Source organism: Prionailurus viverrinus, chromosome C1 (assembly GCF_022837055.1).
Source record: "Prionailurus viverrinus isolate Anna chromosome C1, UM_Priviv_1.0, whole genome shotgun sequence".
NCBI classification, from domain to species: Eukaryota; Metazoa; Chordata; class Mammalia; order Carnivora; family Felidae; genus Prionailurus; species Prionailurus viverrinus.
In genome coordinates, this window is record NC_062568.1 from 100,105,236 (window position 1) to 100,132,286 (window position 27,051).

The window sequence follows — 27,051 nt, forward strand, 5'->3', positions numbered from 1 at the left end:
TTCTCTGCAAGAGGACTCAGGCTGCTGCTACATCTTCCTGTTACTCCGCCAACCCCTATAATCGGCCCTGGGTTGGGGAGGGGTGCCCACAACTCACCACACAGACTGCTGTCCCCACCGCCATCCCGCTTCTGCTGCAGGGGCGCTCGGTTCTGCTCCAGCTCCTGACAGACGTAAATGGTCATCTTCGGCCTCACATTCCTGGCAGGAGCAGAGGAAATAAATAGCAGGGAGGGGGGAGGGGGGAGGGGGGAAGGGGGAGAAGGACCAGGCTCTGTTGTTCCGGAACGTTCCAGCATGCAGGGGCCCATACTTGTGCTGGGCCTCTAAAGCTGCACGCGGGCTCGCCTGCAGGCAGGAGGTCCCGCAACAGGCCATGAGGGCACTCTGCCCAGAACATGAGGCTCAAGACACAAGGCGTTTTTCAGGGTGGTAACAAGCGCAAACACCTTCTCCGGCTTTCCAGAACTCAACATGCCCACCGCCTTCCATCCTCACACACCCAGAGAGCTGGAACCTCATTTTACAGAGGAGGAAACTGAGGCTCACAGGGATGAAGGCTTTAACCCCGTTGTAAAACCCGTAACAGGAAGATCAGATCTGAGATTCACACCCCGGCTCTCTCCCTCCCTCTAAAACTGGGCTGTTCACGTGTGAAAGTTAAATGAGGGGCGCCTGGGTGGCTCGGTCAGTTAAGCGTCCGACTTCGGCTCAGGTCACGATCTCACGGTCCGTGAGTTCGAGCCCCGCGTCGGGCTCTGTGCTGACAGCTCAGAGCCTGGAGCCTGTTTCGGATTCTGTGTCTCCCTCTCTCTCTGCTCCTCCCCTGTTCATGCTCTGTCTCTCTCTGTCTCAAAAATAAATAAACGTTAAAAAAAAAAAAATTTAAAAGTCACATGCTCAGTTACATTAGCCTGAAACCAGGCACTCCATGGCCATACGAGGCCGGGGCTGCCGTGCTGAGCGGTGAGGCACAGAACACTTCTGCCGCAGCAGGTGGCTCCCTCAGACCCAGCCCCGCCCTCCAGTCTGCCCAGAGAACCGGGCGCTGCAGCATGAGGCTGAGTAGCCAATCCAGGCCTCCCTCTGGGAAGAGGCAGCTGGAAACCCAGGACCATGCAAGCCGCTGAGGCTGAGGGGCTGACATCCAGAGCCAAGGCTCGTGCCAAAAGAGAGAGAGAGAGAGAGAGAGAGAGAGAGAGAGAGAGAAGGGGCCGGGCCTCCGGGCAAGATGAGCAGCGGCCGGCCGGCCCAGCCCCGCCCCACCCCCCATGACCCTGATCCCCCCTCAAAGGGCCTCCTTCTGCACCTGCCCCCTGAGGAGCCCTGTCCCTACCAGCCAGCCCACTGGGATGGGGCCTCCTGCCACCCCCTGTATCCAGCTGGACACTGGCACCCACCGGCCTTTGATGGCATTAAAGAGCCGGATCCCATCGGCAGGGCCACAGATCTGGACCAAGTCGTCTCGAGACATCTTAAGCAAGTCAGCACCTAGGTAGGTAAATGAGGCCGCTCGTTAGTGGGACACACAGAAAAGGTCCCCTCCCTGGGCACCTGCAGATGCTGCACCGTGGGCGGGGAGACAGGGAAGAGTCTGCCTCATCCTCAGGGAGCATCAGACATTCCAGGGAGAAAGAAACAGCAAAAAGATAAACATCAGAAAACCACCGCACAAGAGAGGAGTAGTGTTCTCAAAACTCGGCAGAACAATCGGGCATCTATGAGAGCTGAGAGGTCCTCACAGCCTGTGCCTGCCTGCCGCTCCCTCCACACCGTTCACCGGCACGTAACATATGAGCATGGCACCCAGCACAGGACGCCGGTCGCACATGCACTTGCCTGAATACAAAAGTACGTGGCTCGCCAGAGGCGGCCGCTCTGAAGGCACCCGTGCTCCTGGCGCACAGATCAAGAGGCAGAATGCTCCCACCCCCCATGGGCCCCTCGTGCCAGCCAGCCCCCCTCCCTGCCAATGGGGAACTGCTGTCCTGATTTCTCACAGGCAGGAGTTTTGCGTGCGTCTTTGAAACTGACATAAGTGGAACGGAGTCGGCTGTGTTTTCCGATGTCTGCTCCTCCCTCCAAGCTCTACTTCTGGGCTCATTCATGCTGTTTGTGGTTATACATCATTCATGCCCTTTCTTAGACATTATTGGTTGGGTGCATACACCACACTCATGTGTCCCTTCTGCCAATAGGCGTGCTCCCAGTTGGGAGCGATTATGAATAAGGTCTATGAACATCCTCGTCTGCAGATACAGTCTCTTCCTCAAAGCTCAAGGAGGCCTCTACAGGCTTGTGCCCATGTGGACTCTCCGAGGCACAAGTATGCTACGAGCCTTCTGCTGAAAACCGGCCAACAGCCACATGGCCAGGAGTGACAATATCCATATTCCCCTTTTCCTGCCACAGTTAAGATACAGTTTCAGGTGTATTTCTGTAGGCACAATGGCTCCCCGACACGGAGTAAAAGCCAAACTCCCTCCACTCTTCTACCAGGCCCCTCAGTACCTCTCTGACCTCACCTCTTTCCCCAGTTCCCTTGGCCCCAGTCACCTGGGTGCTCTGCTCTGTGGTCACACCAGTCAGGCATCCACCTTGTGGCCTCTGCACTTTCACCCCGCTTGGAAATTTCACTGTCCCTCCCTTGGCCCAGCCTCTGCTCAAGGGCACTTCTCAGGAAGACCTGTGCAGAGCACCCCACCTTAAGACGGCAGCCCTCCTCGCTCCTCCCGGGCCGGGGCCACGTCCCTCCTCACAGCCTGCCCATCACAGGAGGGTCACACTGCGCTGAGACGCCTGGTTCACACAGCTGCACTGACTCGAAGCTGCAAGGACCCCTGAGGACAACGTCCCTGTCCCACCGTCCTCGTACCTGCCCCCCAGCACAGAGGAAGGTCTTAACAGAAGCTGGGCTGAAAGATGACCACGTGCGGTGCTCCTTCCACTGGCACAGATGCCCTTGGGGGTCGCTCCTCTAGTTCTGGCCAAAACTCTCCTCTCCCCGTCACTCTGAGCTGACTCGGCTTGGTGGCAACGTTCACTGCTCAGTCTACCCTTATACCCCACAGCCCTGGCTCTGGGTCTCTAACAGCCCTGTCAGCAAGGGCTTCAACAACCATTTAGAGAAGGAAGGACCAGATTCCCCTTCTCACCTGTGGCTTCACCACCATCTCACAGGTTGTGGCTCTGGAGACCGTGTGACCGACAGGCAGCATTACCAGGAAGGCTTGTTGAGTATGCAGCGGCCTCGTTTGCTTGGCCAAGGGGGCCCTTCCCAGGTAGACTAGAGCCCACCCCATGGGACCCACATGGTCCGCCCTAACAGCCACCCTCGACTGGAAACTTCTAAGGGCAGGATGTTCTAATTTAGCACTTGGCCCAGGGTCAGCAAATGTGAATGAGTGACCAATGCTATGCTGGGTCCCCAGGACAAAACCATGGCCCTACAGGCACAGCGGGAGAGTCCTGGAAGGTAACTAGCTTTGTTAAGTGTTTTTAAGATCTAAGACGTGGGTCTTAAAAACAACACAGGGGCACCTAGGTGGCTCGGTTAAGCATCTGACTTCAGCTCAGGTCACAATCTCATGGTTCATGGGTTCGAGCCCCACGTCGGGCTCTGTGCTGACAGCTCAGAGCCTGGAGCCTGCTTCAGATTCTGTGCCTCCTTCTCTCTCTCTGCCCCTACCCTGCTAGCACTCTGTCTCTCCCTCTCTCAAAAATAAATAAACGTTAAAAAAAATTTTTTTTTAATAAATAAATTAATTTTAAAAAATAAAAAATAAATAGCGGCGCCTGGGTGGCTCAGTCGGTTGAGCATCCGACTTCGGCGCAGGTCACGATCTCGCAGTTCATGAGTTCGAGCCCCACGTTGGGCTCTGTGCTGACAGCTCGGAGCCTGGAGCCTGCTTCAGATTCTGTGTCCCCCTCTCTCTGCCCCTTTCCCGCTCATGCTCTCTCTTTCAAAAATGAATAAACATTAAGGGCAAAAAAAAAAAAAAATTATAAATAAATAAATAAATAAATAAATAAATAAATAAAAACACAGAGATGCTCTCACCCGAGAAGCTGGCAAAGAGCCGGCAAAACTGTGAAAATCTGTTTCGGTGCAGCCACTGCTGGGCATCCTGGATCGAGGCCGATGGAAGCAGGTGCTGCAGGCAGAGAGAAGGGACCTTGAAATGACCAGGCAAGGTCTACCCAGGGACACGCAGCCAGAGAGCCTGGCTGCAGACACTTACGTCATTGCCCAAGGGCAGGGTCTCCACTGGGTGGGTCGGAGAGCTGTTCCTACAAAGGAAGAGAACAGGTCATAAGGCCTCGTGAGGATGCCTTCCGGGACACCGGGACCCGGGAAGGTCCCCAGGCCAGGGCTCTCACCTCCCCTCAGGTATGGTGTTGGCTGCAAATGCAGCAGGGCGTCCAGAATTTCCCAGGTCAGAGAGTGTAGGCAGTAACTACCTGCACAGCCCCTCAAAATCCCTGACCAACCGTTCAGGGTAGACACGATGTTCTGTCTGCCAACACAGCCGGGCCAGCGATAACCCCTCCACCCCAAGCTCAGGGTCTGTTTGCATCTGATTCTCTCCCACATCATTTCCACCCCAGCCTCAGCCCCAGGGAAGGGCACCTGCCCTAAAAGCCCCAGACACGACTCTGCACAGTGACTTGGTGCCTGGACAGCGGCAGCTAAACACTTCTCTCTGCAGAGACAGGAGAGGGCTGGGGGCTCCCTAGGGAGGCGTCCTACAGTGAACGACAGCCACCCCGGGACGTCTGTCCACGAGAAAAACAGTCTCATCATTGGAGGCACACCGACCTCCCTTCAAGGGCTTGCTACAGAGAAGGCACAGACCTAAATATCTGGATTTTTTTTTTAAATTTTTTTTCAATGTTTATTTATTTTTGAGACAGAGGAAGATAGAGCATGAACGGGGGAGGACCAGAGACAGAGGGAGACACAGAATCTGAAACAGGCTCCAGGCTCTGAGCTGTCAGCACAGAGCCCAACGAGGGGCTCTAACTCACAGACCGCAAGATCATGACCTGAGCCGAAGCCGTACACTTAACTGACTGAGCCACCCAGGCACCCCTAAATATCTGGATTTTTAAGTTGAGAGAAAGATACACTTTATTTTTTTTAAGTTTATTTATTTTGAGAGAGAGCACAAGCAGGGGAGGAGCAGAGAGAGAAAGAGAAAGGGAGAGAGAGAGAGAGAGAGAGAGAGGGAGAGAGAGAGAACGAACCCCAAGCAGGCTCCACACCACCAGCGTGGAGCCCGACACAGGACTCGATCTCACAAACCATGAGATCACGACCTGAGTCAAAACCAAGAGTCGGACCCTTAAGTGACTGAGCCACCCAGGCACCCCAAGAGAGAGATACATTTTAAAATGACCCTCCCAGAGGTACCTGGGTGGCTCAGTTGGTTAAGCATCCATCTTCGGCTCAGGTTATGATCTTGTGGTTCGCGAGTTCAAGCCCTGCGTCAGGCTCTGTACTAACAGCTTAGATCCTAGAGCCTGCTTCAAATTCTGTGTCTCCCTCTCTCTCTGCCCCTCCCCCATTTGCAGGCACGCGTGCTCTCTCTCTCTAAAATAAGCATTAAAAATTTTTTTAATCAGAAAATGATAAGTTTCAATTTGTATGTACCTTATCACAGTAACAATGAAGAAAAGGCCCTTGTAGGGATGACCCTCAGACCAGTCATTGGTAAAAACAGCTACGCTTTGTCACATGTCTTTGAGGCCTGGGGCACCTTACACACGTTCCCCTGACCCTACATGGAATCCTAACTCCCTTGGTAGTGGGGAGAGCAAGGCTGAGGGAGGTTAAGGAACTGCCCCCCCAAAAGGTGGGATTTAACACTCGGTCCGCCTGATTCTGAACATGACGTCTTTTCTATGCCCCCCCCCAGCCCCCCTCACCTTGTGAAATCAAGTTCATAGACACTCTTGTGGGACAAGCACAAGCTTTGAGGCATCCCAGGTTCCACGCCCACATCTCCCCCTGCCCCCAGGAACAGGATCAAGATGTGCATGGCCATCACAGGGGCGCCGTGGGCCCTTCCTGTGCCACAAACCCCGGGAAAGGCCGGACTGACGCCCACCGGCCCCTGCACTACCGTCACCTTAGAGTCAGTGTGGCCTGTGCATTTGCAGAGCTGGGTGACCAGTAACGAGGCCACTTCTGGGTTACAAGCCCTGAAACCCGGGGCCAGGATCACCCTGGGCTGACCCTGCTACCCAGAGAACATGCACAAGGATAGCAGAGAGAACCAAGAAGGCCCCTCACGGCCACTGCAGCCACCCAAACAGCTGCCTCCCAAGGCCCCATCTGTGTAGGGGGCCATTCTGCCCTGGAGGGCCCCTGCAGACCAACCTGCTTTTACCGGGGGAAGGCATGGGCAGGCGGGTTGTGGGCTGTTGGCCCACAGATGGGTGTTTACAGACACATGTCCACGCACAGAAAGCTGTGCAAATATTACAAACACCTCCCCGAAACCCAAATCAATGCCAAGGTACTAAAGGAGGGAAAAGGCAGAGAAGAAGATCCAGAAAGGAGCCTATACCCACGATCACTCCATGGACTCTTAGAGGGAGAAAACAGCAGACGTACCCTTCGCCGAGGCCAAAGCTGTTTGGAGAGCCATTGTAGCTGGGAGACGGGGCGCTGTTCACCTGATAGGCCATGTCGGGCCACGGGGAGCACTGCAGAAAGAGCACAGGGCAGCGGTGACTCGGGGGCCATCGTACTCAGGGGCAACTCGGGCAGCAGCAGCCATCGAGGCCGGTGCATGCAACCACCGAACCCTCAACACCTGGCCCGTGTGAGCCAGCAAAGCATGGGTTACTTGGGCCACACAGAAGAAACCAAGTACAGCAGAGAAGACACCTGCCATTCAGTCATACCCAGAGCAAGCAAGGTGTGGCATGTGTCTCTCTGAGCTTCCCAGCAGCCACACCAGCGAGGGCAAGAAACATCATCCATCACCTGGGTCCACAAGGAGAGAGCCAGCTGCCCAGAGGCAGGTTTCCCAGGCACAGACAAATGTGGGTGAATGCGCGTAACAGGGAGCACTGGACCCAGGTAACTCCCAAACAAAAATCATCAGTAAAGCTCAGAACGAAAACCTGCACCATTTGAAACCAGAATCAGCCGACGGGCCCTGGAGAGCAGGAGGCACTTGCTCAATCTCCGGGGGCAGCCCCCCTTCACCATCATTCTGTGCGTGCTTAGTGTGGGTCAGGTGTCCTGCTAGGAGCTCAGGGAGACAAGCCACACGGAAGATGTGATCCTTGGCCTCCGAGGAACTTCTTGTGCAGAAGCCAAAAATGAACGTATGTGAGAATCGCCCAGAGAAAGCACAGACATACAGGTTTTGCCTGTTGGGGCAGCCAGCAGACCCAGTATTCACTTCTTCTCTTCCCGGTGAGGACACCTCTTTGGAGAGGGCCAATTTGAAGCGTTCCTGAAGATTTACTATCAGCCGCCGAACCACAGGTTGGCAAATATTTAACTCTGTGGTGAGCGTGGGTTGGAATTTGTTGGTGCTAAATCCGGGAGCCAAGGAGGAAAGCCGACAAACTGTCACCTCACAAGGTCACAGGCCAGGTGGGGGTTTTGACCAACCATACCGCTCTGACAAGGACCTGGGGGGTTTCTGAAGCACCCCCGGACCTCTCCTCCCCTGGGGAAGCCAGGAAATAGCCCGGAGCAGAGAGGTTGAGGCTCAGCCGGGAAGGAAGAGGTGTCTGTAGATGCAGGGCAGTGGGAGCATGGAGGCCAACCCCGGATGGCATCACCCACAGGGGAAGGGATCGAGGCCTGGGGAGAACCCACCGGTCTGAGCCCTAATTCCTAAATGCAGAGCCTTGCACTTCTTTGCTGCCGAGAGTAAGGTAGGCTCTTCCTGTCCCAGGGCTCACTGGCCACTGTATCCCGAGTTAGATGAAACACCAGTACGTATCAGCCTGTGCCGCCAAATTAGCTTCCAGACTACCTTGTTGCAGACAGCCTTCCGCCTATGGCTGAATACACGTGCTCACACACACACCCCATCAGCCAGAACCAGGACCGGCCACTGTTCTCTTAGATGCTCCGTAGCCGGGCCTCACCCTTGACATCGCCTTAACCCCACCATGGCCGGCGCTGGGCCTCATGCGTGTGTGGAGGGCCTTTCAAGTTATTCGGTGAACAGACACCCACTGGCTGTACTGATTACAGAACACAGTGGGGAACAGCTGTTTAAACAAACAACAGAGCCCACCCAGGAAGAGGTGGCACCAGCGGTGACCTGTGACAGGAGGAAGGAGAGCCTGTGACGGCGAGGGTCTCAGACGTACCTTGGACAGAGAATGGCTGCAGCGGACTGCTGTCGGTGTCAGGGTTAGGAGGAAACCCATTCCAACACCTGTCCAAACCACCAAGCAGCAAGCCGGCTGAGAAAGGAAGCCCGCGGGTCTTTCTACCACATGCAGAACCTCACGTGCACGGGGTCATCCAATGCTCCCTGTCTCAAATAGCCAGAGCTTGGAAAGAACCTGATGTCCTCCAGTAGGCCATCCAGCTACACAACGGAGGCCACGCCACTGGATAAAGTACTAGAATGCTCTTTGTGAACAGATGGGGAACAGACTCCCATAGGCTATTAAATACAGTTACAGAACAGCATGTCTGTGCGTGCTGTTGGTGCAAAACAAGCAGGTGTGGAGCAAATGTGTGTGAGCTGGCTTCCTTTGCAGAGAAAGCTGGGCCAGACACAGGTGGACCCAGAGACACCAGCTGCCCTTGGGGAAAGCTCGAGGCTAGGGCACCTTTGGGAGAGGTATTTTCTGAGGTACATACACTCTTCTACCTTTCGGATTTAGGGCCTTTACCGATCAAAAAAATAATAATAACCCAATTCTGGAAAGTGCAAATGGCAGCCCAGAGCTGGAAGCTATTTCTGGCCACCCAGCCTTATCGCATGAACACAGCTCTGGACCCGGGAACCTACCACAATCTAATGGGCACTTTCAATAGAAGCATTCCCTCAAGGTGGGCGATTTCCCAAGAATCTAGACCAACAGTGCCATCGTCCTGCTCCCGGCAGAAAGGCCTGGGCCCCGCACCGGGCACCCGGACAGCTCACCTCTGTGAGAATGGTGGTCTCGTAGGACGGCTGGTACTTCTCCTTCTCTTGGGCAGTTCTCTTCTCCATCTTTTCCCGGTCAGTCTTCTGTTTCCGGTCAGCTCCCTTTGGCTGCAAGTGCAGAGCACAGAGGTCCAATTAGCCCAAAGTGGGCAGGGGCAGCTGTCAGAGAAAGACCCAGGGCTGAGCGACAGTCCCCAAGGCCTGCACACGACCCACCTCACCCGGGGCCCAGAAGCCCAGGCAGGATCTCTGCACAGGAGAGCGTCTCCCTCGCCTCCTGGGCAGCAAGCACGCAGTCCTCTTCCTGGAGCCCTTGTGCTTCCCCACCCAAGAGAACTCACAGCCTGCCAGGGTCCTGCCACTTGGCTGCTCAGGGGGGAGGTCAATGCCACTGGCCCATGGACAAACCCTTGGGAGCCACCGCAGACCCCACTGCACTCCCTGGGTTACCGGTGCGGGAAGTGTGGTCCGCACCTGCAGGCTAGGAGCCCCTGGACACTCGTGAAGGCCTCCTGACCCCCAGCTCCTGGGACTATGCTGCAGCTCCCCACTCCCACACCCCACCCACACAGGGTGACACCTCCATCCTGACAGAGCCTCGCCTGGGCGCCAAGCACCCGTGAGCAACTTACAGAGGGGCCCAGGCCTCACAAGCTCCATCAGTTCTTTCATTTACAGGTAAGGAAACTGAGGCTCAAGTCACTTGTCTAAAATGGAGAGGAACCTGTTTGGCTGTTCGGTAAAAAAAAAAAAAAAAAAAAAAAACTGAAGCAGAAGTAAGTGTCGACCAGGTGAAGAGTCCAAGAGAGCGCACCCGGGTGTGTACCACCACCAAGCCGGCCACAGCGGCCCTGCCCGCAGGGGTGCTCTGGACATTCACAGCCTGGTTGGTGGCTTCAGACATCAAGACTCCAAGCAGCCCCAGAACAGAGCAGTCTCACCGCATACACAGTGGACTGTGCCTGGCGTGAAGCAAAATCTGCCCACTCCCAAGCTCAATGGCACCTTCACGGACTGTCTATGCACCTTCCTCAGGCTACAGCTTTTGGCTCCCAGCTCAAGGGCATTTTAGGAAACAGCTCTCAGGGGGGATGTGATACCCATGTTAGATGGAAATGGGTTTGAGGGAGTCGGTCACCTGGGGACAGGAACGACAGATCCGGTGTTCAGAGAAAGAGCTGGGCCTGCGGGACCCATACCCCGCTTCGTCTGCCTCCCGCTCCTGTCCTTAACAGGAGGGATTCTCCACTCAGGAGACATGGGGCGAGCCTGCGTGTGGGGCTGGCACTTGGCCCAGCGAGGCCTGGGGGAGGTAGATGGTCAGAGAGGGGTCCTGCTTGTCTCTTCAGAGGCCCTGATGTACCCAGAGCCTCAGGGCAAGGCTCCAACAAGCAGGAGGCTTCCCAGTGATGGGGGCGAGTAGGGGTGGAAGAATGACGGACAGGTTGGCAAGGCTCCGCCCGGTGCTTGCGCACACCTGCTTGAACTGCTTCTGTGATGGGGCTGGACGCATGGGGTGGCCACACCTCCTCAGGCATTCTGAGAAGCCAGTTTCAGGGGACAGGGGCCCCTACACCCCTGCAGGAGATGCCAAGACCTTTCTTGAGTCATTCAAAGAAGCTTCCAGACCAATTCCTCAATAATACCCGATGTATGGTCCAGGAGTGTGGTGGGCAGAGCCCTCGCCACTGAGCTTCTGCCTCAGGGTGTAGAAAGGGGAGCTGGTAGGGGGCGTGGGGAGGCCTAGGCATTCCAGGGGGGCAGACACTGTCCCTTCTCTCCTGCTGCCCAGCACAGCCTCTGATCCCTAGGGACTCCACTGGGTGCCACAGGACCTGAGGACAAGTACGGCTAGAAGGACCACAAATGTGGTCTGTATATGACAAGGACAGAGGATGACTGGGGACAGGCAAAGACCTCCAGCAGCACAGCTGTGGAGCTGTCCACCGGACCCAGAACTGTGAGATCCTAGAGCAGGCAATAAGACCAGAGTCCACGGCACCCGGTGCACCAGTGGACAAGGTCAGCAGAAGCGTGTTCTCCAGAGACGGCCACATCCTGATCCCCAGAGCCGACAGGCTGTCGCCTTATGCGGCAAAAGGGGTAAGGCTGCATGTGGAGTTAACAGAGCTAGCAGTGTGAGATGCAAACAGGAAGGTTATCCTGCATCATCCCGGGGGTCCAATGTAACCACAGGGCTGCAGAAGTGGGCAAGGAAGGGAGGAGAGGAGGTTGGAGAGGTGTGGCGAGAAGGGCCCGGCCACTCTCGCTCGCTCTGAAGACAGGTGGACAAGTCACAGGCCGAGGAAGGCAGAGGCCTCTAGAAGCTGGAAAAGGTACGGAAAGGGATTCTCCTCCCTTGGAGCCTCCGTAAAGGAATTGAGCCCAGGGAGACCCTTTCAGACTTCGGGCCTCCAGCACTGGGAGATCGTGAATGTGTGTGGCTTTAAGCCCCTAAACGTATGGTAATTTGTTACAGCAGCAATAGGCAACCGATAGAGTGGGTTTGATTTCAAGGAGTCCCGATCCTGAAGCAGGGTTGCGAAGGGTGCTACCGCAGCACCGCTAACTGACCAAGGTGTCCCAATCCACACGGCCCACCCGCCCTCGCCCCCAGGGGTGCCACAGGCTCCGTCGTGACCCTGCATCTCCCCAGGCCACACAGGACCTTCAGCTGCGTCACCGGCCACGAATCATCGTTGGGAAGTATCGGTCCAGACCGAGGAGATGAAAAGTAGTAACGGGCAACTGCAGGGGGTGAGCAAGGAAGGACAAGGGAGGAGGTACCTCCAAAAACATTTCTTTCTCTGACAGGAGGCCACTGCAGACAGCGACATGGCCTCGGGCCCTCGGTAAGAACATCTGTGGCCAGGATTCCTGCAAGGGGCCTCCTGGCTTGAGTTTAAGGAGAATCGAACTACGGAATCTGTGGCCAGCTACAAAGTGCATGGGAGGAAAACAAAAACCTAGAAACGTTCAAGTCCAGACATTCTTACAAAGTAGAGCTGGGCACGGCCATCTGTGGTGACGGGAGACGGAAGGTGCCACACGCAGAAGGACGCCCACAGCGGCCAGGCCCATCACCCCAAGACATACTGCTCGTGCTCTTCAGGAATCCAGGAGGGAGCCCCGGGCTACAGGGACGCCAAGCCCCCTGCTGGGCCTCCAGGGGGACTGCACAGGTCAACGTGCTGGTGTCACTGTCCAGCGCAGGCAGGGACCCGTGGGCACGTGTGACCCCGGGTGGAACGTGGCAAGGATGTCCTACCTTGAACACCTTGATCTGGCAGCTGGCCGAGTGCAAGTGCTCTGTGTATTCCCCATTGTCGTTCTGCTTAAATGTGTCAATCTGCACTCGGAAAGGCACCCCCTTCTCACCCCCGTGCTTCCTCGGGGTGAATTCTGTGCTGATACAGTGCACCTGGAAGGGGAAACGTGGGCAAGAAGCAAGAAGAGGGACCGGCCCTGGGCTCCGCAAGTGCCCCTGGCCAAATGAAGGTTTCCATCCTGCCTAGTCAGGTGCAGATCTGTGTCAGCCTCCCCGCTCTCCCCAGGCCAATGGCCCTCCGTCCCGCTTTATAAAGGACATGCCCTCCCACCTTTGTCCCTTGACCTCGGGGGCCCTGCCTGACCAGCGAAGTCCTTGCCATTGCTCAGGCCCACGGACCCCAGTAGCCCCACCCTCACTTCTCTCCCCAGGCAGACACCAGACTGCAGAGCAGGTGGAACCACAGCTAAGCCCCCAGTGGCCCTGGTGTCCAGGTTCCTGGGGCCAGGCCAGAAGCATAACCAGGGGGCTGGAACCATCTCTGTGTTTCTGCTAAGAACCTACCACACTCAATGTATATTAACACTATAATGCTATAATAATGTATTACTGTGGTAATACAACACCATTGCAATAGTGACTTTAAAATACAGTAAGAGGGGTGCCTGGGTGGCTCAGTCAGTTAAGCAACCAACTGGGTTTCGGCTCAGGTCATGATCTCATGGTTCATGGGATTGAGCCCCCTCTCTCCCTCTCTCTGCCCCTCTGCTGCATGCATGCACACTCTCTCTCTCTCTCCAAATAAAAAAACTTTAAAAAAATAAAGTAAGAATATTGTAATTATGTTTTTTAAAAAAGTCACAACTTTTACTGAGCAATTACTATGGACCAGGTACTGCAGTAATGACTTTATGCTCATTGTCCGATTTGTAAGACAGGTGGAAAAACAAAGAGGCTCAGGAAGGGACATATAGTGAGTGAGACAGCCTGTGCCAGCCCAGAAGCACAGCGGCCCTGCCATGCCCCTGAATGCATACCAGGTGCCTGACCACTAAATAATTTAATCTTAGAAACTATCATGGAAAAAAATCTTATTTCATATTCTGTACGCCAAGACATGCTTATTTTGTAGCAAGCTTATATATTGATAAGCAGACCCCACCCAGGATTCTACAACATGCCAAGTCCTTTTCCAGCCCCAGGGACCAGCTAGCTCTGTGCACGGGCAACACTCCTGCACCCCCTCCCCTTCGGGGTATGTCCCTGCAAAAGAGAACAGGAGCCCAGCAGGGCCCTGCAGGTGGACTGTTCTGAGGAACTACACGTGGGCCCCGAGATTCCTGGCTTCCCCAGAGGACAACCGCTCCCCCGCCTACCTGAATGAATGCAGAGGCTCTCTTCGAAGGCTCCCACAGAAACTCGACAGCGTTCAGCTGGGTCGGGCTGGCCCTGGGGTCCAAGATACCAACAGACAGTGGAATATCTGCACACACATACACATACACAAAAGTGCAAGTGTCAGCCACTCCCAAGTATTTAGGGAAGGACCCTCATTACAGGTCCAAATGCCTTAACCACCATTTGAAATGCCAAAAGTTCTGAAAAGTACGTTTTGCGTGACCCATTTGGCAGAAAGCCCGACTTGAAGTGCCACGAAGCTATTTAGAGTCTTTGTCCCATTTCGTGTGACCATTCTATTCTGCTGCAGAAATATCAGTGTGCTTGATTGCCTGTTGGAGGCATTCCGTGCAGCTTGGGGGTCTACGCTCCCTGGTGTCATTCTGAGTTCTAAATTCCAAAACCCAAATGGCTGCCAGGGTTATAGATAAAAGACCCCGGGATCCGTGCCTAAGACTCCAAAATTCAGTTTCTGCTGCCCGTCTCCGTGATGCCCAAGCTTCCCTCCATCACAGATCACAATCCTTTAAGGCAGGACCCTCTGCAAAGCCTCCGGGCAATCCCCGACTACAGGCCTTCTCATGCCACTGAAAGGGGAAGTCCCCGAGGGCAGGCCTGAGGACACAGTCACCAGTGCCAGCTCTCATAGCATTCTGCCCAAGGCAATAGTGCACTAAAGTGTCCCCCACAGGCATGAGTCCGATAGCATCCAGGAAGAACCCCAACGTGCCTGGAGTGCCTTGGGCCCCTCCTAGCCCAAGGGACTCACCGATGTCCAGGATCCGGTCCCCGGGCCTGCTCCACCGCCATCCTTCCAGCTGCTGGTGCTCCGTGTACTGCAGCCGGCGGTCGTGGAAAACCACTCGGATAATGCTCTGGAGGAGGGGAGGCCGGGAGGGGACAGCCAGGTGTGAGGCCAACAAGGACCCAAGAGGAAGCACCTACCAGGGCAAACCTCCTACCCTTCAAGACCAAGGCCCCTCCTGCTGGAGCCTCCCTTCCCTGCTCGCAAGCTCTGCGTGCTTCTCCCCGCTCAGAACCCCAATAACACAGTGAAAATGATGGCGACCCCTTTTTCCAGGATTACTAAGTGCTTCACGTGCATATATACCTTTTTGTGCAGATGAGCTAACGACAGCTCAGGGAAGTTCAGTAAGTGGCAAAGCCTGGCTCCAACCTGAGTCTGCCCAACCCAGAGCCTGTTCGATCAGCCCAGGCCCCTCTGGTCCTCAGTGCCACCAGCTTGCCCCTGGCGCCTGAGACAACACGCTCCAGGGAACAGGAACCCATTCCCACTCTGGAGCTTTCCCCAAACCTCCCGGCCACTCCTGAGCCCCATCCTCGGCAAGCCCAGGTTCCCAGACCCCAACCAACCCCTGGGGAGGGAGGGCGGCCCCACAGCCTTGCCTTGACATATTTCGTGTTCAGATCTTGAAAGTCTCCCAGCTTCCGATTCTCCAGCAGCCTGATTTCATAAGACTGACCTAGAGGGGGGTTAACAACATTTTCCATTTCTGAGTGCTTTCAAATCTGGGATTCACCCAGATAGAGAGGCCTTCTTGACCTCCTGAGTGGCCACCCAGGCCTATGGCCCCAGGTGACAAAGCAGAGGCGTCAGTCTGTGGCCAACTTAGATGGACTCTCTGGACTGCACACCCCAGCTTGTCCACTCAGCCTGGTTGCACCTAGGGCACCCCAAGTAGCACACCATGTGTACCCCAAGACACAGCACTTCCACAATTTTCAAAGAAACAGAATTCAACAAAATGGAGTTAACATTAAATTTACGGAACGTAACTTAACATTTCTTCATAAAGGACGCCCCCCCCCCATTCACTTGGATGGAGAACACAGCCACTCACCCAAATCCACATTACAGTAAATAACTGACCATACCGTTCCCGAGAGCAGGTTAAAGGAACGAGTAAAAGCCTGTTAAACATTGTCTTTAATTGCAGAATGAAAAGCATTTTCCCAAGTTAAAAGAATTTCATGTATTTAAAGGGTGTGGGGATTCCAACCAGCACAAGCTGGTTAAAGAACATACGTGGAGAAAAGACTCATCCACAGTAACAGAGAGAACTTGAACCTATGAATCGCATCTACAAATAATACGTGTACAAATACGTGTGAAGGAAACTATACACGTTTTATTAGGAAATAATATACAGTCTGAATAAATAGGACATGCCATATTCGTTGACAGGAAGACCATATATCAAATGATGTCAATTCTTCCCAAAGTAAATAAGCGTAACCACAACTCTAAAACACCCTAATATATTTCACAACTAATAATGGATGTTTTACAAATTAACAGAGGATAAATGATTTGATGATTGGAATTGGTAAATCCGATTGGCGGTTTGATTTTTTTTTTTTTAAGATAAGGATAGACCCACAAGAAGTTACAAATGCAGAACAGAAAGATCTGAGTGCCTGTCCCCCATTTCCCCCAGTGGTGGCATCCAAGTAAATACGGTTCATTAGCAAAACCAGGAAACTGACCACGCACATGCAATTCACCAAACTACAGACTTGACTCGGATTTCTCTGGGTTTTATAGGTATTCACCTCACAGCAAATATCAAAAGAAGTTACCACTGGACTAAACAGTAAATTTCTTAAGGTTGGTTTTTATTTTACTTTTTTTAGAGAGAGTACGAATGGGGAGAGAGGGAGAGAATCTTAAGCAGGCTCCACGCTCAGAACAGAGAGGCTCAATCCCACAACCGCAAGATCATGACCTGAGCCGAAATCAAGAGTTAGGTGCTCACTTAACTGACGGAGCCACCCAGGAGCCCCCAATTTCTTAAGGTTTTATGTGAACATAAATCATACTTAGCTAACACTCAATAGGGAAGGACTTTCTGAAACTAAAACTGGGGAAAATGGAAATCTACCTATATTAAAACCCACCTCTCCCTCTCTCCCTCTCTTTATACACACACACACACACACACACACACACACACACACACACGAAACTTGACTGCAAACAGCACAAACCCAGCGGCTAGCAGCTTTAAAATAGCTAAAACGGCCATGATATGAAAAACCCTAAGAGCCCGGGGGGTGGGTTGAATGCTGCTACCTCCCAGAAAAGGCCTGTCCATACCCTCATCTCCACAACCTGTGAATGTTATCTTGTATTTGGAAAAAGAGTCTTTGCAGATGCAATTAAATTAAGGATACTGAGATGAGGAGATACTCCTAGATTATCCGGAGGTCCCTAAATCTAATCACAAGTGTCCTTATAAGAGACACACGGGGGAGACAGAGAGGAGACAATGTGACCGCAGAGGCAGCAGAGACTGGAGACCTAGGAACACCTGGAGCCCCCGGCAGCCGGAAGGTGCAAAGACTGGCTGGTCCCCTAAAGCCCCCAGAAGGAGCACAGCCCCATCAGATTTCCCACCTCCAGCCACAAGAACTCTGGGAGAATAAACTTCCGTTGTTTTGTTTTAAGCCAACATGTTTGTAGTAATTTGTTAAAGCAGCCACAAAGTTGTTCATCCTCCCTGCAACGAACAACAGAATGGGCGAAGGACAGGAGATTAAATCATTGCTTCCAAATATTCGCCTACAACAAGTACTGCCCGACACCATGTGAATCGCAGGGACTCGGAAGTGAGCAGGACGGACACAGGGCTGTGTGCCACGGGGCTCCTTCCCACGGCTCCCACCAGGCCTGGAAACGAGGCCGGCCAAGCACAGAAATGCCCGCTTGGTATTTTACCAGCCTCTGGGACGGGACCAAGGGACACAGTGATGCACTAAGCCCCAGTTACCACTCAGGACGATGTGCCCTTCGCATCAGAGGGGGTAGGCGCAAGCCCCAAACTCTTGTCCTGCCCACTTACCAGTCCGGGAGATGCCACTTGCTGACCTACCCAATGCTTCTAGCTTTCTGAAAGAGCCAGATTTTTAATATACGTTTCCGGGCTCTGGAGCCAACACTCCCTTAACAGCAACATAAAATGGAGCCTCACACACCCTAACTGGTTTTTCCAGCGTCCTCCACCTTCTCCGAGGGAAAGCGGAAAACGTAGCCAGCTCTGGCATGAGGCCTGAGGCCCAAGCGGGTCATCACTATGGGTTTACAGGTGCCCCAGGGCCCAATTAGCACTGACCCCAGGCTCTGCGGGACAGCCCCAGCTCAAGCAAACCGAGGCTCCCCTCCTGCCCCATGCAGGGCAGTTTTGAGCCTGAACAGAAGGGGCAGCGAAATCTGGGCTCAGAGCTAGTAAGTGGGGCCCTGGGTCTGGGGCTACAGCCTCTTCCACCTGCTGCGAGGTCTGACCCACATGCTTCCCCAACCGCCTCTCCAATCTCCCGTCCTTATCCCTTCCTCCTGCACATACACACACTCCGGGGCACCTCTCTCCCATGCGTGCCTGGACGCCAACGCTGGGGCCAGACCGACCTCCCCAAGCCCAGCTCTCACACAGCGCCATCAGAAGGCCACTGTCCATGGTCTCACACACCAATCAGCGAGGTCATGAAAGCTGAACTGACCTGACAGGGGCACCTCTCTGCTTGGCCAGCATCATTTCAGGGCACGAGTGAGAGCCAAGGGAAGCAGGCTCCATGAGGGCACAGAGTACATCTGTTCCGCTGGTTACTATATTGTTTGACACACAGTAGATATTCCGCAAGTGTGTGCTTAAATGTCATTTCATACTCTTTGCGATGCTGTTCTGTGCCAGAACTACATACAGGGTTTGCAAAACTAAGACACACTCTTGCCCTCGAAGGTTAGCAGTCTTCCAGGCTACATCACACCACGTAGGAAAAGTAGTCATATAAGGCAGAATTTGGAAAATCTCCTTAAGAGACAACAGAGATCCAAAGTTGAGCAATACTCACAGAGAATGAGGGTGTGACGGGGGGGGGGGGGGGGGGGGAAGGGGGGAAGGGTGACAAAAGGTTTGGACTAGGAGATGACATTTAAGATGGACTCTGAGGAGTGCACAGGATTTCTAGAGCGGAGGGGATGAATGAATGAGAAAGCGATCCGAAGCAAAACTGAGGCAAGCTGGCAGGAGGGGAGAGGCGTGCCTCGGGGGACAATAACTGGCAGCTCCCAGTCGCTGGGTGCTCCCGTGGTGGCAGCATCTGCTCAGGTGTTCACTCACTTGAATCTCAGCACAGGTCAGACAGCCCGTGACTCGGGCAGCTTGGGGTCGTGGGCCCCACTGAGAGGAGGGGGCAGAGGTTCCCTGACTTGGGCACAATTGGCACAGCCAGGAGCAGACACTAAATGTTTCCAGATCCTACCGCATCCTACCCGGTGGGTGTCATTCACTGGGCGGGGGACATCTATAGTTCTACATGATTCTCTCTTTCCTGGGAGGTACCAGTTTGCTACAGCATGTCACTGTATATATCCCCATCCCAAGTTAAGATGGGGTTTCTTTCCCCTTCCTTCTTCTCTCTAGGATCAACAAGAGAGAGGATTCCTAAGATGACCAAATCAACTTGGAGGGTGGATTCTGCATACAGCATGTTGGCCCCAATTCCTGGTCTATAAAATATTCTGTTTCCCACATTCTAAACAACCTGGGAAGAAAAACAAGCACTACAGGAAATGAAGGTAAAAGCCTGTTCTAATTCCAGAATTGTAAAATGTGGCAAAAGAAAGAGAAGTTGGCCCTAGAATCAAGGAAATAGGATAATAAGTAACTATCATTCAGTTTCTGTACGGCTACATGCCAGGACATGGCCAAGCCTGTCACATGCATTATTGGATTTGGTCCCCCCAACGGTCCTATGAGGAAAACCCATCACTGCTCCCACTTTATAGATGAGGAAATTAAAATTAAGATCCAGAGATGTTAAGAATCTTGGTGAAGATCAAACCTGGGCTTATCAGACTCCAAAGACTGATCACTTAGCCAAACTACCACATACAGTCTCTCGTGGCTTCAAAGGTCCCTTCTGGTTCTAACATTCAAGGAGTCCACTCTATGTTTCCTCCCGAATTTCTTTATATTCATCTTATTGTATGACCCTCTCCCACACACCTAAACCCTCCCCTTCCTTTAAGGCTCAAATCCCTAATATCCTATACACCTGCTAAACCAAGATGCACCTTCAAAGTCTAATGGACATGTGACCACACTGTTGCATGAGGTCTGATATTTGTTTCCTCGTGACAAACTAGTCTCCCTGAAACACTCCATTTAAAATACCACTCCATTTAAAATACTCCGGGGGCACCTGAGTAGCTCAGTCGATTGAGCACCCGACTCCATTTCAGCTCAGGTCATGATCCCAGGGTCGTGGGATTGAGCCCCGTGTCAGACTCTGCTCTGAGTGCAGAGCATGCTTAAGATCCTCTCTCTCTCCCTCTGCCCCTCTCCCCCACTCGTGCTCGCTCTCTCTCTAAAAAAAAAAAAAAAGAAAAAAATAGGGGTGCCTGGGTGGCTCAGTCAGTTGGGCATCCAACTTTGGCTCAGGTCATGATCTCACGGTTTGTGGATTTGAGCCCTGCATCGGGCTCTGTGCTGACAGCTCAGAGCCTGGAGCCTGCTTCGGATTCTGTGTCTCTCTCTCTGTCCCTCCCCTGCTCACGCTGTCTCTCAAAAATGAATAAACGTTAAAAAAAATTAATAAATAAAATTTAAAAAATAAAATAAAAAATACTAATAAAATAAAATACTCTGAAGATATAAGGTTATAATCACTAAAATCATGTAATTTGGCATGGAAACAAACGGACTAAAAGAATAAAAAAGCCAGAAATAGACTTGTAGACACTTGGAAACCTGATCTATGACAGTGAGAAAAGACACAGACTTTTTAAGAGTGTGGAATAACTGGTTATGCATATGGAGAAAATACATGGCTACCTCATACCGTACGTATATAATAATTCTAAGTTAACGAAAACCAAAATGAGAGCAAAACCTAACATTTCTAGAAAAAAAATATGAGATTATTTTAGGACTATGAGGTAGGAAAGGATCTTTTTTAAAGTAGACACAAATACACAAAGGAAAAATGATGCCCTTTATATTATATAGGAAAACCATGATAACATTTATACCCAGACACTTTTGAAAACGCCAAGGGTGCTGTTAATAATTACACAGTCTCTGGGGCGCCTGGGTGGCGCAGTCGGTTAGGCGTCCGACTTCAGCCAGGTCACGATCTCGCGGTCCGTGAGTTCGAGCCCCGCGTCGGGCTCTGGGCTGATGGCTCGGAGCCTGGAGCCTGTTTCCGATTCTGTGTCTCCCTCTCTCTCTGCCCCTCCCCCGTTCGTGCTCTGTCTCTGTCCCAAGGATAAAATAAACGTTGAAAAAAAAAATTTTTTTTTAAAAAAAAATAATTACACGGTCTCTACAAGTGGGGACTGACCTGGAAAACTGGGTCATAATGATCACTCTCCGGCAAGAGAAAATGATCAACATGCACATGAAAAGATGCTGGTCTCTGCAAGGGTGCAGGGTGATGCAAAGTAAGGTAAGATACCATCTTCCGTCCATCGGAGGGGCAAAAATTACAGTCGGACGATATCAAGTGCCGATTACAAGGTAGAGAATGGGTACTCTTGGGCATTGCTGATGGAAGCATTACACTGATACCACCATTTTGGAGAAGGGTCTGGCAACAAGGTTTCATTAAAGATGTACAAACCCTTCAGTCAGGCAAATCCAATTCTAAAAGCATATCCTAAAGAAGCTCTTCATGTACATCAGGAGACAGACAAAACTTGCTCACTGTGGCATCGCTCATCATGGGGAGAAACTGTCAACAACCTATCTATCCAGCACCACGAAAAGAGATACGTTGATTCTATTATTTGACTTAGAATGGAAGTGCACACAGCACTTAAAATGAGCACTCTAGTGACACACACCAACATGGAGAAATCTCAGAGTCATAATAGTAAGCAAAAAAGGTATATGGTAAGGGCACCTGGCTGGTTTAGAGGGTAGAGCATGCAACTCTTACTCTCGGGGTTGTAAATTCAAGCCCCATGTTGGGTGTAGAGATTACTTAAAAATAAACAAGTTTTTTAAAAAAGGTATCTGGTGACACATAAGAAACTACTTAATATTAAGTTTAAAGAGGGGCGCCTGGGTGGCGCAGTCGGTTAAGCGTCCGACTTCAGCCAGGTCACGATCTCGCGGTCCGTGAGTTCGAGCCCCGCGTCGGGCTCTGGGCTGATGGCTCGGAGCCTGGAGCCTGTTTCCGATTCTGTGTCTCCCTCTCTCTCTGCCCCTCCCCCGTTCATGCTCTGTCTCCCTCTGTCCCAAAAATAAATAAACATTGAAAAAAAAAAATAAAAAAAAAAAATATTAAAAAAAAAAAATATTAAGTTTAAAGATACGGAAAATGATGGGGCACCTGGATGGCTCAGTTGGTTGGGGGTCCGACTTCAGCTCAGGTCTGATCTCCCAGTTTTAAGTTCGAGCCCTGCGTCAGGATCTGTGCTAACAGCTCAGAGGCTGGAGCCTGCTTTGGATTCTGTGTCTCCCCCTCTCTCTGCCCCTCTCATGTTCATGCTCTGTCTCCCTTCCTCTCAAAAATAAACATTAAAAAAATTTTTTAACAAAAAAAAAGACACAAAAAATGATGCCATTAATTTGATAGCTAACTACACAAGGCAGTAAAAAAATTAAGAATCTGCGTAGACATTCAAACCAACGCCAATTTCACAAGTGGTTTTGCTTCTGAGGAGGGAAGAAAGGCAACAGCATTAGAAAGAGGGACAATCAGGAGCAAATTTGGCAAGGTTGCAAACTGTGTTGGGCACACGAGTATGTGTTCTCTTCTTCTCTGTAGTCCTCAATCGATCTGAAATTAAAACACACACACAACAACGGGGTGGAGGCAGGACACTTGGGAGCCAGCTGTTATCTGCACTGCATTTCGGTCATGTGTGTTCTGACTCCCCACCCCCACCTCACAGGGAGGGTCCCTTAGACTCCGTTACTCAGCAGTCACCCTTGCATCCCCCACAGCCACCCGCTCTGTGCCCAGTGACACGCTGGGTGCAGGGCGTACCAAGATGCTAGCAGGGACAGCATTCACCACCCTCATTTACCCCACAATTCTGCCACTGAAATAAACTGCCTGTAAGTGAGGATGCTATTTATTTAATCAACTCACTTTTTAAACTTAGTTTCGAAAAGTGTGTCAGAGCTGCATACAGAACAATCATAAAAATAATCACATACCGGAAATAAACAGTAACTGAAAAATTACAGAGATAAGCATCTGCCAGTGTTCTTCTGCAAGCTCCCAAAACTACTTTGGGAACGTGTCTGGAGCCTGGGGTCATAGGTGGACCCACCACTGACTAATGGGTAAATCACTCCGTTTGTGAGTCTCAGTTTCTAGGTCTCGAAAATGTGGACGACACCGGTATTTAAGGGGCAGAAGGCTGTTGGCGGATTGAAGGCGCACCTAATGGAGAGCGGCAAATAGGTCTCTGGCTGGATCTTAACTCCCCCGCCCCTGCAGTGAGAACACAGGCAGACATACCAGGGCCCTACCAGGGGATGGTGGTCCTTCCTCCCCCAAAGTCTTCAGGGCAATGCCCTCTACCATCCCCAGCCCCCACCCTCTACTTTGGAGCAGTTAAAGGTCTTTTAAAGGCTAAAAGGGAAGGAGCCCCAGGGTTGGCACTTGGTGATGTAAACTAGCCGTCAGCAGGTGGCCACCAGGCCAGGAACGGCCTGAGCTGGAGGAGGGGCGGTCACAGTCTTCACATCCACCTCCCCACCTTAACCAGCAGAGCCCTGGTGACCCCTAGCACCTTGGCACTCCAGCTTTAGCTCCCAGGAAGCAGCGGGGGGCCCCCAGCTGAGGCTCAGTAGGGAAGTGGGCCACCCTCCCCAAGAATGGTTAGGACCCTGCCCAGTGGGCCCAGACGCCATTCCAAGGGGTGTAGAACCCTCCCTCTCCCCCACCCTTAAGACTATGTCCACCCTCCGCCCTGCCCCTTTGCCCTTGCTCGCCTCCACCCTGCAGGAGCACTACCAGGAATGGAAGAAGGAGGGCAAGGACTACATGGGATACAAGAGCAACCTCTTCCGAGGAAAATACTCATCGGGCACTTTACACTGCACCCACTCCAGACAAGTGCTCAACAGACCTTCAGTCCCTCTTCCCTCACAACCTGTAATATCTAACACCTTCTAGCCCAGGCATCAGCCAACTTTCTCCCTAAAGGGCCAGACAGTAACTATGTTCAGCCTTGTGGCCCATAAGGTTATCTGTCACAACTACTCGACTCTGCCACTGTAACAAGGAAGGAGCCATACACAACACATGAGTGAATGGGTGTGGCTGTGGTCCAATAAAACTTTATTTATAGACATTGACATTCGAGTTTTCATATAATGTTCACTCTTTCTGCCGACCTCTCCCTCTCCCTCCCTCCCAACTTCTTTTGATGCTTCGCAGCTTTGCCCCTTGGCTTTCTTGCACAATGCCTAAGTTGGAGGTCCTCAGCTAGACCGGAAGCTCTTGAGGACAGGCCAGCTACTGGTTTACCTGAACCAGAGTTGCGCGTGCACACACACACACACACACACACACTCACATTCCACCCTCTTGTACAGTAGTGGCATGTGACAGGCTCAGAATTAATGGTGACAGAATTTGATATTAAGTTCCCTTACTAAAGCAGGGGTGCCTGGGTGGCTCATTCGGCTAAGCCTATGACTTTGGCTCAGGTCATGATCTCATGGTGTGTGAGTTTGAGCCCCACATCGGGCTCTGTGCTGACAGCTCAGAGCCTGGAGCCTGCTTCGTATTCTGTGTCTCCCTCTCTCTCTGCCCCTCCCCTGCTCACACTCTGTCTCTCTCTCTCTCTCAAAAATAAAGATTCAAAAAAAAATTTTTTTTAATTCCTTAAAGCAATTAACAGAGCTGGAACTAGTCAGTCACACCAAGAAGAACATGAACAGATGCCCAGCCTCCCTGATGGTCAAAGAAATGCCAAATGGCAATGATGCAATGCGAGTTTCATCTATCAGACTGGCAAAAATTTAACCGACTGCTAGCATCCCCAAAGAACAAAATATGGGCGTGGACTCTCAAACACACTAGAGGTGGGACAGATAACATCACAGCCTATAGGGTATTTTGACAATACCCATCAATACTGAGGATACGCACAGTCTATGATGCAAATACGCCATCAAAAAAGTTGCTGAATAACATGTTCACGATGTAACTGCACTTTTATTTTTAAATGTTATACATGCCCCCTTATATTTCTGAGTCTAATATACGTATCTAACAGTTGACAGAAAAGGACCTTTCCCTCTTAAATTATATACATCTTCAGCATTAACGTTGTTGAAAACTAGAAATATATTACATGTGAATTTGAAAAACATGAAACAAACAGTAGGGAGTGTCTCATACTGTCCCAGGCATGTAACAGATGCCCAACAATGATTGGTATTCTTTTTCCCAGTGCCAGGCCAGCACCCAAAACCCAACCAGACAGATGGGCATTTGGGGAAAACAGACTTCATCCAATAAACAAAACACCAAACACGTGCACACAAGGGCAGACACAGGGAGTGCCCAGCGTCTCTCTGAGAGCCCACCCTGACAACCCACAGTGCATTATGACTGTGCCCATTTTAGAGGGGAGGATACCAAGGCCCAGAGAGTTACTGATGTACCCAAGATGACGTTGCAAGTGAATAGCAAAGTCTCAGCAGCCTGTGGCCTGGCCCAAGACAAGAATGGGGAGGGCAGCCGGGGTCAGGTCAGATGCACTGGCGTTGAGCCTAGACTTTCCCATATCCTGGCAAGTTCATGACTTTCTCTGAATCTTCCCCTCCTCATCTGCAAAATGTCCTTTGCAGAGTGGTTGGGAGACTGAATGAGATAACGTACTTGCAGCCTGGCATGTAGTAAGTGTTCAACCAGTACCAGTCACGATTAGCACTTGCGAAAGGGCGTGAAATGCGCTCAGGTACTGAGCCCGACTCATGCACTGACCACTGCACTCAGTGCTGCACAGACGGACTCCTGCAGCCCTCACAAGAGCTCTGCGCACCAAGTGACCCGGCCACCCAAGGTCACACATCCAGGAAGCAGCCACACTGGGACACGCCCTGGGGCGACCCCACCAGGGCTACCTGAGTCTCTCTGCCACCGTCTGGGGGGGCAGGTGGGGGACACCTCTGCTGCCCAGAGCAGGCCCAGCCCTGCTGGCCTCCCCCAGGCCATGCCCATCAGGCGCTCCCTCAGGAGCGGCTGTGCCCAGTGAGCGGAACCCGGTGCAGGGCCTCCTGCCCAGATCACAGTGTTCCCAAGAACAGGAGGCAATTGCCCGGGCCGGCCAAGATTTAAAGGTTGTTTACTTTCCAACAGTTACTGCTGTGGGTAATTAATACCATATAAAACATAATGGAGGCCGTCATTACCTCCGAGAAGGGAGGGCTGACCGCCAGCCGTCGGGTAGCAAGAGCAGGTGGAGGAAGCATTAACACCGCACACACCGTGTCCCGCACAGGACTTTGTCTTGTCACCTGCATGTGGGCACTACCATGCCAATGTGTCGACACAAGGCAGGCTTCTGCGAAAAGGCTTTGCCATCAACACACCCAGGTCCTGATGATGGCCTGTCACCTGTGTGCCCTTGGACAGGGCACTTAACCTCCTCACAGCCACTTGTGTCAGGGACTAGGCATCATGCCCGGCACACAATGGATCCCGAACACACACACAGGAAGTATGTGTGCGTACGTACAAAGTAAAGGTGTCCGTGTCCTAGAAACTCTTTAGAGGGGGCGCCTGGGTGGCGCAGTCGGTTAAGCGTCCCACTTCAGCCAGGTCACGATCTCGCGGTCCGGGAGTTCGAGCCCCACGTCAGGCTCTGGGCTGATGGCTCGGAGCCTGGAGCCAGTTTCCGATTCTGTGTCTCCCTCTCTCTCTGCCCCTCCCCCGTTCATGCTCTGTCTCTCTCTGTCCCAAAAATAAATAAACGTTGAAAAAAAAAAAATTTAAAAAAAAAAAAAAGAAACTCTTTAGAGAAGGGGCTGTTTCCAGGGCCAGCGCAGGCAAAATGCAAGAGGCTCATCTTGTAGCACCAAAAGTGAGAGCAGGCTCAGAAAAAGGAGAGAGGCGTGTCAAAGTGTCACGGAGGCCCATCGGAAGGAGCCCCCACTAGCCACAACTGGCACAAATTGGACAAGAACTCAGAAACAATAATGCTGAATTTTAACCCAGAGAGTAAAATAAACATCCACAGGTCCGAACTCATGCAAT

General features: G+C 52.2%; 1 protein-coding gene across 2 annotated transcripts in view; it reads right to left on the reverse strand.

Moving 5' to 3' along the window:
• Positions 1-27,051, reverse strand: part of TFCP2L1 (transcription factor CP2 like 1) — a 56,745-nt gene that overhangs the window by 8,675 nt on the left and 21,019 nt on the right. For both annotated transcript variants that reach the window (XM_047873539.1, XM_047873538.1), the window contains 10 exons: positions 15,211-15,287; positions 14,573-14,678; positions 13,782-13,888; positions 12,406-12,558; positions 9,135-9,245; positions 6,620-6,711; positions 4,242-4,290; positions 4,061-4,154; positions 1,401-1,491; positions 98-201 (listed from right to left, as the gene is read on the reverse strand). In XM_047873539.1, coding sequence (XP_047729495.1) covers positions 98-201; positions 1,401-1,491; positions 4,061-4,154; positions 4,242-4,290; positions 6,620-6,711; positions 9,135-9,245; positions 12,406-12,558; positions 13,782-13,888; positions 14,573-14,678; positions 15,211-15,287 — 984 coding nt within the window. The remainder of the gene's footprint in view (positions 1-97; positions 202-1,400; positions 1,492-4,060; positions 4,155-4,241; positions 4,291-6,619; positions 6,712-9,134; positions 9,246-12,405; positions 12,559-13,781; positions 13,889-14,572; positions 14,679-15,210; positions 15,288-27,051) is intronic.